Genomic DNA, 12,371 nt, shown 5'->3' on the forward strand with positions numbered 1-12,371 from the left:
CGATCCCAATACGAAGTTCGCGAACATCAGGGATATCCATCGGGCTCAAATCGAAGCGGGTGAAAAGGAGGTTATCACGGCTGAATCCAGCGACTCTGAATGCCCTAGTGAGGCTGGCAGCTGTATTGTAGTGGGTGTGGTTGAGGATCAATAGTTAATAGTAATGAGGAGGTTGGGTTGTGATCCCATCGTTTTTGTGGTGCCAGAAACAGGGGGGTGCCAGGAAGTGGGTATGTTGACTTACCTGCACGAGCAGTCATGGATGAGAGGAAGGACGTACAATAGCAACAGCGAGGCCGAGTTCATCCATGTACACCCAGTGAATGATAGCTGCTGACAAACCGAGTATGACAATGGCCAGGAAGAACTGTACGCCACGGATGGCAACCATCCACGCCGGGGTCATGATCATGGGCGGTGGTGGGCTGGTTGAAGCATGGTGGGTAAACTGCTGTGGTTGATGCTGGACCTGCGGTTGAGGCTGTGCTTGAGGCTGTTGATGTTGGGTATTCTCCATGGTGTCCAAGAGTTGATAGACAAGGTTGTATAGCGAGACGAGTTGTTCACGGTTTTTGTCGACTCGTCAGTGTTGGCAGCCCTGGCGTGAGTGAGATGGAGGTCTTGTCGAGCTCGTGGGGAATCAAAGACAGAAAGACCAAGAGCGCCATGGTGGATATGGGCATGATGCAGGTATACTTATGGAGTGAAACTCAGACAGAAAGTGACAAGGACGAGTCAAGGGAGGGGGCGGCCGACATCGTCGCCTACATCTCCCCCATCTCTCACACAGCCAACCAGAGCGCTCCCTCTTTCAGCTTTCATTCTCTTTTCTTGCTCTCTGGGCGTGCCACATGTACCTGATGGCGTCCATCGTGATGCAGGGTTCTTGTGATAAACCAACGTGCCGAGGAGAGACTTCAGTCTAGCGGCAGACTTGCATGAGGCTCCCATACAAGCCGTACAAAAGTAGGGGCTGCGAAAGGCTTATTTCCCAGACTGGTGTATGGAAACGAAGAAAGCCTAATTGTGGATGCTTTTCAAGCTAGAAACGGCCGTGCGTAGCCATGAGTTGAGATGCTAGTGTGGTTGAGTTGTTGTTCAGTAGTTCAGCTCCTCTGCAAGTTTGACATCGTTTGCCTTGGCAGGGCTGCGGTAATGCGGGTGGTCGACACGGATTTTGTGGTGAGTCCTGGGCGCGAACGTTTGTTCTCACTAGCGGTGGCCGGTGTTAGTCACTTTGTTGTGAATCCGTGTCCGTAGGCAGATCCCTAGACCATGTCTGAGGTTGAGTTGCCCGACTTGAGGCTTGATCAAGGGTTCAAATGGGGGACATTAGAGATTCCGCGTTGACCAGGGGTAAGAGGGCGGAACGGGTGAGGTTGTGGGACCCAAGGCGTCCGGGCTAGACCGGTTCTGGGGACAAGAGTGACGCTCAAGCTGCTAGTGCGCTTCGTGGCGTCTTCAGCTGAGCGGGAGGGCGGAGTTTTGCGCAGTTTACATGCCTGTTGCTCGTCTATCTCGTAGCCGTGAATGGCTGCTTCGTCAAGTTCCTCTCCACTATCTGAAATGGGGGAAATAAGACTCTGAGGAGTTGTCGCGATAGCAAAGACTCGGACTTTGGCGGCCGTTGGGCGTTGATAAGGGTACTGAGCTAACATGCTAACGTTTGGCCATGCCCGAAAAGATAACTTTAGTTGGACTTGGCCAGGGTCCTGTCTGCCGGCTGATGATCATTGCTTTGTTGTATGAGTTTCACCACACTGATACTAATTTGTAAAGGGCGCAGGTTGTCGTATGATGCTTGATATGACGGACTGACGATGCTACGCAGTGCAGAAGCAGCCTGGTGTAGGTACAACGAATGGCCAATCTTGTCAACTTCCCAGTAGAGCCGGAACCGGCATGATACACGCGGAGATAAGTCCATGAAGTGCAAAAAGTGATTGAATCTTTCGTTGATCATACTCATCCAATGCAAACCTACTCTGCTGTGCCGCACTCACCACGTCTCATCAAAACCCGTACATGCTGCATGCGCCGAGAAATACATTGCAAACCCACCCAATACGCCCAACTTTTTCGATATCATCCGCTCGCCAGTCATTACTTTTTTTTTCCCTATTTGACTTTGGAGATCCCCGCCGATCGCTCAGCAGCATCCACCCTGGTTGCTGTTCTCGGCTGCCTTCTTGGGGTCCACCTCGGTGCTGAAGGTTCCGTCGACCTTCTCGTTGGGGCCGGCGATGAGGATCTTGATCACTTGACCCTCCTTGACCTTCTTGAAGGCCTCCTCGGCCTGCTTGAACTCGACAATGCCGGAAATAAGCTTCTTGACGTTGACTCTGCCGTTGGCGACGAGGTCAATGGCGAGCTTGTAGTCACCAGGGCCGTAACGGAAGCTGCCGCGAGCAGTAACCTCCTTCAAGCACAGAGCCATGATGGGGAAGTTGATGTCGGATTTGCCCATACCACCCTGAACGTAGGTGCCGCCCATTCTGACGACGTGCAAGCTGGTCTGGATAGAGGGCTCGGCGCCGCTGGCGTCGATGACACAGTCGGCTCCCGCGCCGAGGTCGCATTGCTTGATGAGGGCCTTGGCGTTCTCCTCGGCGGAAATGCGCTGGGAGAGGTAGGTGTGAGTAGAGGCGAGGTCTTTGGCGAAGTCAAGCTTGGACTGGACGATATCGACGCTGACGACCTTGGTAGCACCGAAAGACCTCGCTACGGCGGCACAGAGCAGACCAACAGGGCCGGCGCCCATGACGACGACGGAGGCGCCGGGTGTGATTTGGGCCTGCTTGGTGATGTGAACGGCAACGGCCAACGGCTCAATCAGAGCTCCCTCTTGCAGGGAGACGTTATCGGGCAGCTTGTAGCAGAAGTCGGAGGGCGCGGTCCAGAAACCGGCAAGGGTGCCATCGTAGGGGGGAGTCGCCGCGAAGCGCATATCAGGGCAGAGGTTGTAGAAACCAGCAAGACAGTCGCCGCAGCGACGGCAGGGGTAGCCTGGCTCAAGAGCGATGCGGTCGCCAACTACGAGGTTCTTTACGTTCTCGCCGACCTGGATAACGGTGCCGGCGGACTCGTGGCCGAGGACCATGGGGTCCTTGACGACAAAGTGGCCGATGGCGCCGTGCTCCCAGTAGTGGATATCGGATCCGCAGATACCAGTGTAGTTGACGGCGACGAGGACTTCGTGGGGGTCGGAGAGCTTGGGGATGGGGCGCTCGGCGAACTCGACGTCGTGGGGTTTGTTGAGGATGAAGGAGAGGTTCTAAGGGGTGTTAGTAGATGTCGATCAAGCTCCAGGCGCAAACAGGCCTCCGTGATGAGGGGAAACATACGCTTTGTCCCTCGGTGCCGGCCATGATGGATGGATTGCGGGGTTACGGGAAGAGGCAGGATTCGGTGAGGGATGGGGGTTTGGAGTTGGTCGGTGCTCGTTCCACCGAGAGAAGCACAAGATTAACTTTTGGCTGCGCGTTCGTCACAGAGTTTACAGTCTCCTAAACAAAAGGGGTATCGTTGGGGAATGGTAGAGACAATCAGTACGCTGGATGATGGAAGGCCGAGCGAGAAAAGTGAGAGTAGAAGTGATGCTCCGGGTATCGTGGACCGGCGCGCAATGGATTAAATAGCTATGACGGCAGTCCTTGGCCCGCAGAAACGTTGTGATGGGTCAGGATCAGGATTGGAGGGGTTGGAGGGATGTGGAGGGACGCGATCAGGATGGGGAATGCGACCAAGTTACGGATGTTCTGGGAGGATGAATGAGCGAGCTGCGCTGTGCCTGTGCCGTGCCGTGGGTGAGAGACGACAAAGATCGCACATCGTCTCAACTGGTAACCCACCGGTGTTCTGTGCGACTGACGGCTGCCCCTCATTGCGGCGCGTCTTAGACTCCTAGACTTCCCAATTCCAGCCTAGAGCTGGAGGGAAGCTCCACGTTCTTGTTTATCCCGTGTCATTACCCGTATTCATACGCCCTCATTCACTGCTATGGCAGTCGAGACTCTTCCTTGACTGTGCTCCAGAAGAGCTATCGCCGGTGCGGGGTGGGGGTAAAAAGAAAAGAGAGGGAGAGGCTTGGTTTGGTGGTGTGGTTTGGTTTGGTTGCCAGGGAGCTTCTCAACTTTTCCCACGTTGCTCCTCGTTTTCGTAAGAACCTGGGGTCTGGTTGTACGATGGACCAAAGCGTCTCTCTAACTGGTCTGAAAGAGCAGATCTCGTAGGGAGATGGAACCGGGGTTGTGGACTTGAGGAGGGCTTCCGGGAGAGCATCAGACTTGTTGACTGCTACCCGCTGGCTTCTTTCCAATCGACCAAAGTCAACAATGTTGAGTCCTCGGATGGCTTTCTCCCAAGCATCGAAATTCGCAGTGGAACAGTTGTCCCAAGGTGTCATAGGCGCGCAACGCAGCGGCATTGTACCCGACTCTAGCGTCCTGTGGCCTATTTATCCAGCACTTTACCCGCGCCAATGGGAACATGTGAATTGGATCCGATAGATGGGTTCTAGTGGGTTTAAGAAAAGACTCCAGAAAGATCTGGGGGCGCGGTGGGGTAGAGTGGGAGACATATTCCCGGTCTTGGGTCATGCTGCTTCACCTCTCGGCCGGTCGGAGACTTACCGCTCCTTTCCCTTACCTCAATTATTTTGAAAATTGTTTTCTTATCACGTTGTCTGTGACCGAGCGTTTGTCAGGTGCTCGTGAAAACTTTTGCTGATGCCTCGTGTTGCTTTTCGGGTCCTCGTCGTCCCCCTTTTCTGTCGAGGGAGTCCACAAGAGGGCTAGATTGCGACTCGGTCATCTTCCCCCCCATCCAGCATTCTCCCATATAATGCGAAGCCCTTCTTTTCTTGAACGTCGGGCACATCCGAACGTTGTGGTACGATTCTTCCAGACTCATTCCAGGCTCGTTCCAGGTCTGTTGTATCGCTCGTCTATCGTCGGCCCAATCGCAAAGGCTAGTATGTATGAATGTCGCCAGTATTATCGCAGTCATATATGTTTGGTGTCAGACAGTTCGGGGAATCTGTCGGGATTCGCGATGTAATGCGCGAAGACACCGATGCCGATTCGATGTCCGTTCGCGTAGCATCTCTAAATGCATAGCAGAGCGGCACTCTGCAGCCTCTGCTTGAAAGGGAGTTACCTCGATATTTATGCTCCTGTCCGACCTGAACCTTCTAGGCTCTCGGAACACCCTTCCGTCCGGGAGCTGACCATCTTGGACGCTTGCAGGGGAATCTGTCGATCTGGGGAAACGGCTTCCTGTCGAGTCCACAATCTTAAGCTCCGAGATCGCCCGAATCGGCCTCACGCACCACTGTCATGCCATGACACATGGGGCTCATGTGGGCTGTTGAAGATACCTGCATGAGCGCCCCGCGGAGCCTTTGTGCCACTCTGAGTACCGAATTTTGGGCATTTTCAAGAGTGTTCGCCAGACATCATACTAGTACTAGTCATGAGGGCAACTTGCAAACACAAGAAACAAGGCGAAAGCTCTCTAGGCTAAGCCACAGATGTTTCCCCTCTATCATCTCTATCAAGACTAAAGAAATCGCCTCTTGACTTGTATTCACACACTCTTTCGAGTTTCTCGCCGTTCCTGGGAGTGAAATAATTAAATTTTGAGCTTGTGAGCCTCTTCCAGCAGCTCCTTTATAGACCTCAATTTGAGATCAGGAAAGTCTTGCGTGATGGAGGTCTCAACCTTTAAGTCAAATACACCACGTTCGAACACGAGACCTAAGATGGCAAACATAGGCTGTAGCTGCTCGTCTGAAATGTAAGGATAAGGTGATCTATGGCGAGGCAGTTTCGTCACCTTACCAGCTTTCAACGTTTGGGAAACGTCAAACTTGGCACCTTTGACGGCTTCAGCGAGCTCGATGAGCTGGTTCCACGTCAACTTGTAGCCGATAAGATACGTCTCCCGCTCCCACTTTGGTAGAGTCAGGGCTGCGGCGACGAACTTGGCTAGATTCGATGCGAAAGTCTTGGCCACTGGCACGTCTCCAGAACCCGTGATGCCTGCCTTGTTGTTGACGACGTCCACGACCATAGCCATGCTCGTGAGATGAATTTTGAGGGGCGGTCACACAAAGTAGTCAGCGAAGTGTCCAGGGTACCAAGCCGAAAATTCCAAGTTGGTCTTTTCAAGTGCGTCAATGATGAGAATCTTGAGTTTAATGATTGGCATCCCCTCCGCGTATCTATGAGAGAAAGAGTATCTTAGTCTTGCTGTCCACAAAGAGTCCGGAAAATTGATGCTTACTCTCTGCTGGATTTGGCGGCCCAGATGCTGGGAACATATCGCTTGGTGGCCGCGGACTGGTCGACAGCAGCAATCAAGTTCAAATCTGGCTGCATAGACGCCATGTTGCTAAGGGTGGACACGACCGTATGCACATTGCTCTCTTCCAAGGCCTTAGCAATATTGACGGCACTGCTATAGTCGACCGGCAGAATACGAGCCCCGATCTCCTTCTCCCTGTCTTCATCCGCCTAGAGTTTTGTTTATTTTAGTGGGCGAGTCGAACCTGCGGCGTTTTGGATCGTGGGAATTATACACACATTACCTTTCTGCTCAAGATGACGACTTAGAACTTCCCGTCTGCTGGAATATTCTCAACAATGGCACGATCGAGATCGCCGGTGCCTCCAGCTACTGCAATGATGGATGCCACAGCTTAGACTGACGATTGCTCGTGCGATGCTGGTTGCGGGGGTTCCGAAAATTGACATGTCAGTGATAAGATAGCGATTTGGTCGGCTTTTGATGGCATAGAAAGTCGTTGAGTAACTTTATGATATGCTTCAATTCTTTATTGACGGACAGTGTATATGCCGTCTCGTTATCTTGCTTCGTCACCGGTAAGGGGTCTCACCCATCCTGCTCCGCGAATCCGCAAGTCCGCGTCAAGGCATGGGCCCAGATAGAAAGTTGATGATGGAATTTGAGCCTTCCATATCATACAAGGAAATTATTGTCTCCAAACTTACATGTACGTATAGGAGATCTTAGTGAAAATAGTTTCGACACTTGAACTAGAAGTCGTCAGCAACAAGTCCTAGTCCTCCAAACCAAGCCCGTAGGAGTGACATCGAGCCGTTGATAAGGTGTAAATAAGCTACGGGGTACAGCTTAAATTTCTAGATGATCATGCTAGAGGCTCACCAAGACCCTTATTGAAGGACTCCTCGTCTCGTTTTGTGAAGTCCTCCACAAATGACCAGGTACTTAAGCAGCCTGGTGCCCTTTTGGCATCAACATCCCATGCGTATCACGGGATTGTGTGAATAATTCCAATGGCGAACGAGGGCATCTGGGAACATCAAGACGAATACACAGAATTCTTCATGACCATCAATGGTTATCTCTCCGTCTCTCACTATACTCAGATTAGATTTCTCCAAAGCCCTCTCCTACTCGCAATTGATCGCTAGTATCCGCGAGCTCTCGTCACTACTAATGACCATCTAGCCGTCATTTTTACAAGTCTAAGAAGCCATCTCGGATCTCTGGGAGCTATAAGAGCCAGCCTCTAAGCCCTAAGTCAGCCCTAAGCTTCCAGGATTGGCTGTTTATTTGGAAGAAGGAGTTGATAGAGCCCGAAGACGGCAGTCCCGGGAAGGGGAAGTTGAGCATATTTGTCTGCCGTTAAGGTCGCCCCATTAGGACTATATCGAACTCGCTCACAGCTCTATTACCAACGAGATTCCATCTCGACTAGACCTCTCTACCTATAATGACATGAATCGTAAGTCGAAGCGGTTGCGGACGTGCCCGAAATTTGGATCTGCGCCTTTAGACGGAAGATGCCGATGGCTAGAATAGGGCTATTCCAAGTCCCGAACTAATATGGCGCGGTCTTCCTTGTCACCTTTCGATCAGTTGATGTCAAACTATACCTCGTTAAGTTGTTCCAAAACCTTCGGGCCCTACCAATAGAAGTAAAATAGCCTATTTTACATTCAAATTCGCATTTCACATTAGAAGAAGATGGTGTCTTCGCTGTTAATTTTCCTGTTCAGAAATATATGAAACTTGAAATCTCCACGTTCCGCCTATGCGCTCCGAGCATTCCAGCAAAAAGCGTTGTACGATTCGTGCGCTAACCCACAGCTACACGACTACTATTATTTTAGGCTTGCCAATAGACATGAAATTACTTTGTAATCTCGGCGCGGGATTGTGGGAGAGTTCACCCGAAGGGCTGAAGGGGGTAAACAATTTTGCACACATCAACAATCACCTGCGTTGACATATCAGCACCACATGCAACCTCGATCGGGCCTAAATGACGAATCATGTATCTTCGGTTCCTGAAAAGCAATCTATTTATTGTCCTCTAAAACAAAGCTTCGCACTACATTGATATCCATGGTGTATCGTAGCTCCTAGTGAGCCCAACTCCGCTGGCTGAGAACTGCGGGGATCGTGGGCTAGCACAGCCCTGCCGCGCTCCTCGCGGGCTGTGTTCCGGGTCTGCGTGTCGGTGTTCTATTCGGAGATATTTTTCAAAAGTCATCGTCCCCGTAGATGCGCAATTTTAAAGCACGAGTAAATTTGGCGATGGGGACAACGGCACGACTTGGGATGAGAGAAAAAAGGCACAGGAAGGGAGAACACATGAGGTTGACGTTTCTATTAAGAAGACGAAGGACGATTCTCTCCCTCCAACTCATATTACTTTATCAACTCGAACAAATCTGTCAACAGCTACATATTCGCTATCAACCCACACACTCTTTAAAATCTAAACACTCTTTTACAACATTCAAAATGAAGTCGGCTGTCATCTTCTCGGCCGTCGCCCTCTTCGGCGCCGTATTCGCCGCTCCCCTCGAAACCTCTCCCAACGAGGCTTCCCAGCTCTTCGCTCGCGTAAGTTACACACGGTCTCAAGGTTCAGATCGTCCAGATTTACTGACAAGTCTGCTATAACAGAAGCTCTGTGTGGCTGAGGAGGGCATTGCCTGCTACTACGACAGCAACCGGTGCTACTGGCACGAATGCTCCCACTGCAGCTGCGACGGCGTCAACAACGGCGCCAAGCTGATCCGCCGCGACTGCACCGACGCGAAGGACACCGCCCACTGCATTTATGTCTCCAACCTCAAGGCTTAAGACAATGACTCCGTTATGATGGACTTTGTTTCGGGGGTTTCCGACTACCGAGGTGGAAATGGGACTTGTCTTTTTCTCTGCCGTTAATCAGTAATACTACCTGAATTGAAGATTCTTACGCCGGCTATTGGTGCAGATGGTCTGTGATCAGGCGGCGCCGCCGACCCAACTTGAAATATTGTACTCTAACCAATTGCAGAGTTGGGGCATGGAAACCGATTTAAAGCTTCTTGGGCACCTCACTGGCCTGTAAGACTCTCTGAAGATATGACAGATACGATTGATTCGATCGTAATTTATCCGTCTTGAGATGTTTTTTTTTCCCATTTCTGAAATCGGTCCATACGCTTTCCTCTGGATACTGTACCTATGGATCCTCTTCAATCATCATCTTACAGTGAAGCTCTCATTATGCGGACTGAAGTTGAGTCCAGTCGGTGATATTAGGTAACCTCAACCCCCAAAGTAGTCTTGGTTTCTCACTCACAGGCAGCTACCCACTAAGTCTCGGACATTTTTACACTGTAATTGTACGTCAGCTCCGCATAAGCAGCCTTGGGATGTTCGATTCAGTTAGCGATTACCCGCGATCTAAAGTTACACTCTAACAGAATGTCACAGGACTACTGCAGTCAAGTCCCTAGGCTGTGCTCATTGCCTGTTAGTGAGGACCCCAGACATTTCCTTCCAATGGCGCAGTCGACAGCTACATTTCCAACCTCCATCTACAGGAATGCAATCAAGTCTTGGCTCTTGTGCCGAGATTGCCTTGGATTTGAACTCAACGGTCTTCACTCACCTTACGCATTTAAATGAGCGACGACATGTTTCTACGGAGCTGAACACGCCATAGCCATGTCCGATGATAGCTTCACGTTCCCGACTGATCCGACGAGCGCAGAATCACAGTTCACCCAGCATGACTTGCAGCTCCTAGCACAATCGTCTCCAGAATCGCCTCTCCGAGTTGTTGCACTCGTCGATTACGACTCCTTCTATGCCCAATACGAATCAGTCAGGCTGGGTCTTCCTCCTTCCAAGCCCCTCGCAGTGCGCCAATGGAACGCCATCATCGCGTTGAATTATCCAGCAAAGGATCGCGGACTGAAGAGGACTATCTCGGTGGAGGAAGCCCGTCGGCTCTGCCCAGACATCGTCCTTCAACATGTCCCAACTTGGAGGGAAGGCGATGATTGCTGGAGGTACAGGGCCGACGTTCTGGACAATTTGACGACGGACAAGGCCTCTCTGGACCCATATCGCGACATGTCGCGAAGGACGATGAAGCTTGTGCGAAGGATTCTTCCGGCCACACCTGCGCCTACCATCGAGAGAGCCGGGGTGGATGAGTTCTACGTTGACCTGTCAGCTCAAGTCTACCAGGTTCTGACAGAGCGATTCCCCGGATTGGGATCGCTCAGAGACAACCCCGAAGAGACGCTACCGTTGCCCCCGGTGGACACGCCGCTCGACTGGAAGTCGGACAAAGTGATGGATCTTCCCAATGCCCGTGACACAGAATACATACTCGACTGGGACGATGTGGTACTGAGCATCGGGGCTAGCATTATTCGCAATATCCGCAAAGAGATCAAGGCGGAACTGGAACTCACGACGTCCGCTGGCATTAGCCATAACAAGATGCTCGCCAAGGTCGCTTCTCGAATGAACAAACCATTCGGTCAAACAATCATCAGGCGCAAGTGCATCCCCACCATTATGCCGACCCTCAAAGTGACCTCACTCTCCGGTTTGGCAAGGCAGCTTGGTCAGAAAGTCGTCGAGGCGTTCGGGTCCGATGGCATACGCGACCTACTCCAGGTCTCACTTGCAGAGATGAGATCAGAATTGGGAGCGCAAGATGGTCAATGGGTGTATAGGGCCATCAGAGGTGACGAGACAGGCCCAGTGAGGCCCCGGAGTGAAGTCCAGTCTTTGCTGGCTGCCAAGACCTTTGTGCCCAAAGCCGAGAACCTTCAACAGGCCAGCAAATGGCTGCGAATCTTTGCGGCAGATCTCGAGTCGCGACTACGCGATCTCGATCTGGATTTAGAGGTGCCTCGACGACCCAGGACTATTGCTGTTCAACACCATATCCGGGGTCGGTTCGGCCCGACGCGATCCAAGCAAGCGCCGATCCCACCGCACGTCGAGATCAACCGGGATACCATATTTACCATGCTGCATGGATTACTCAAGGATCTTACAGACCACGGAGAGTCTTGGCCGTGCTTGGGTATCTCTGTTAGCATGTCGAATCTGGAATCCGGGGTGCCTACGTCTGATCCTGGGCACCGTATCACATCCTTCTTTACATCGGACTCCTCTGCGTCCCCTCGGAAACGAAGCCGAGAGGGAGATGTGGCGAACATGCATGCAGGTAGAAAAAGGATATATACAGCGAACGATGCAGCAGAAGACTCAACATCAGGGAGATTAGGTACTGCGAGTATCTCGGCTCGGGCCGTTCAAGGTAGCTCAACAGACGAGCAAGGACAGCAATACTTGTGCCCTAAGTGTGACGAGGCTGTGCAGCCAGAAGATGTTCTCGAACATTTGGATTGGCATGTCGCAATGGAGATTCAGAACCAGGAGAGCTGATCATACAAAGAAGTCGGCCTCTCGTCAGTCGATGGATCCCCACGACAGGGTCTCTGTCTGCATTGGCCGTGCTCTTTAGACGTAATTTACGTCAGGTAGGAAGACAGAGGTGGACGGGGTAGTAGGATAACCCATGGACTTCAAAGCCAGTCCATTGGCACGGAACTTCTGCCGTAGATATCCTGTTTCCGTTTCTAGGGGTTAATCACGACTTGATGACGAATGGAATTCATCGTGATGTCTAGTTCAGTCTCCCACGTTGCATTGAACCCGGCATGGTTGGTCAAGATCTGCCGATAGGGCTGGGTATTTCGAACAGCCTAGTCGCAGGTAGCAGAGGGTGTGATTAATAGCCATCAACGGAAAGCGAGAATACTCTGATACAGAATTCGATGCGCTCCAAGATGGCATTGATCTAAGTAGCATGCAGACTGGTTTGGCACCATCAAGCTACTGACACCCAATCAGACTTGACACTGGCGCGGCAAGAGACACCAAAGCACGACGCTCTGCCTTTATACATACAGATTTCAAAAATAGGCGAGTCTTACTCGATATAGCTCAGAACGCCTCCATTTCTATTGCCTTTTCTGATTCACAGGCTTTGGGCAGCTCAAGACTCGAGTTGA

The 12,371-nt window shown here is 51.6% G+C and overlaps 6 protein-coding genes across 6 annotated transcripts; 2 read left to right on the forward strand and 4 right to left on the reverse strand.

The window, feature by feature from the left end:
• Window positions 1-256: 256 nt before the first annotated feature.
• CTAM01_15973 (uncharacterized protein) lies at window positions 257-517 on the reverse strand (the record flags this gene model as incomplete). The annotated part of the gene is made up of 1 exon (XM_060531966.1): window positions 257-517. One exon carries the CDS (start codon window positions 515-517, stop codon window positions 257-259), a length of 261 nt encoding a protein of 86 aa, XP_060373437.1.
• Window positions 518-2,149: 1,632 nt separating this feature from the next.
• On the reverse strand, window positions 2,150-3,368 carry CTAM01_15974 (alcohol dehydrogenase GroES-like domain-containing protein; the record flags this gene model as incomplete). The annotated part of the gene is made up of 2 exons (XM_060531967.1): window positions 2,150-3,274; window positions 3,345-3,368. 2 exons carry the CDS (start codon window positions 3,366-3,368, stop codon window positions 2,150-2,152), a joined length of 1,149 nt encoding a protein of 382 aa, XP_060373438.1.
• A 2,263-nt stretch (window positions 3,369-5,631) lies between these two features.
• On the reverse strand, window positions 5,632-6,078 carry CTAM01_15975 (uncharacterized protein; the record flags this gene model as incomplete). The annotated part of the gene is made up of 2 exons (XM_060531968.1): window positions 5,632-5,789; window positions 5,841-6,078. The coding sequence occupies 2 exons, from the start codon at window positions 6,076-6,078 to the stop codon at window positions 5,632-5,634; spliced, it is 396 nt and encodes a 131-aa protein (XP_060373439.1).
• A 27-nt stretch (window positions 6,079-6,105) lies between these two features.
• Window positions 6,106-6,586, reverse strand: CTAM01_15976 (uncharacterized protein; the record flags this gene model as incomplete). Its single annotated transcript, XM_060531969.1, has 3 exons — window positions 6,106-6,223; window positions 6,286-6,515; window positions 6,581-6,586. 3 exons carry the CDS (start codon window positions 6,584-6,586, stop codon window positions 6,106-6,108), a joined length of 354 nt encoding a protein of 117 aa, XP_060373440.1.
• A 2,210-nt stretch (window positions 6,587-8,796) lies between these two features.
• CTAM01_15977 (uncharacterized protein) lies at window positions 8,797-9,141 on the forward strand (the record flags this gene model as incomplete). The annotated part of the gene is made up of 2 exons (XM_060531970.1): window positions 8,797-8,898; window positions 8,962-9,141. 2 exons carry the CDS (start codon window positions 8,797-8,799, stop codon window positions 9,139-9,141), a joined length of 282 nt encoding a protein of 93 aa, XP_060373441.1.
• An 855-nt stretch (window positions 9,142-9,996) lies between these two features.
• On the forward strand, window positions 9,997-11,742 carry CTAM01_15978 (DNA polymerase Eta; the record flags this gene model as incomplete). The annotated part of the gene is made up of 1 exon (XM_060531971.1): window positions 9,997-11,742. One exon carries the CDS (start codon window positions 9,997-9,999, stop codon window positions 11,740-11,742), a length of 1,746 nt encoding a protein of 581 aa, XP_060373442.1.
• Window positions 11,743-12,371: the final 629 nt, after the last annotated feature.

This window comes from Colletotrichum tamarilloi (genome assembly GCF_030869305.1).
Source record: "Colletotrichum tamarilloi strain Tom-12 chromosome Unknown Scaffold_189.1, whole genome shotgun sequence".
Lineage (NCBI taxonomy): Eukaryota > Fungi > Ascomycota > Sordariomycetes > Glomerellales > Glomerellaceae > Colletotrichum > Colletotrichum tamarilloi.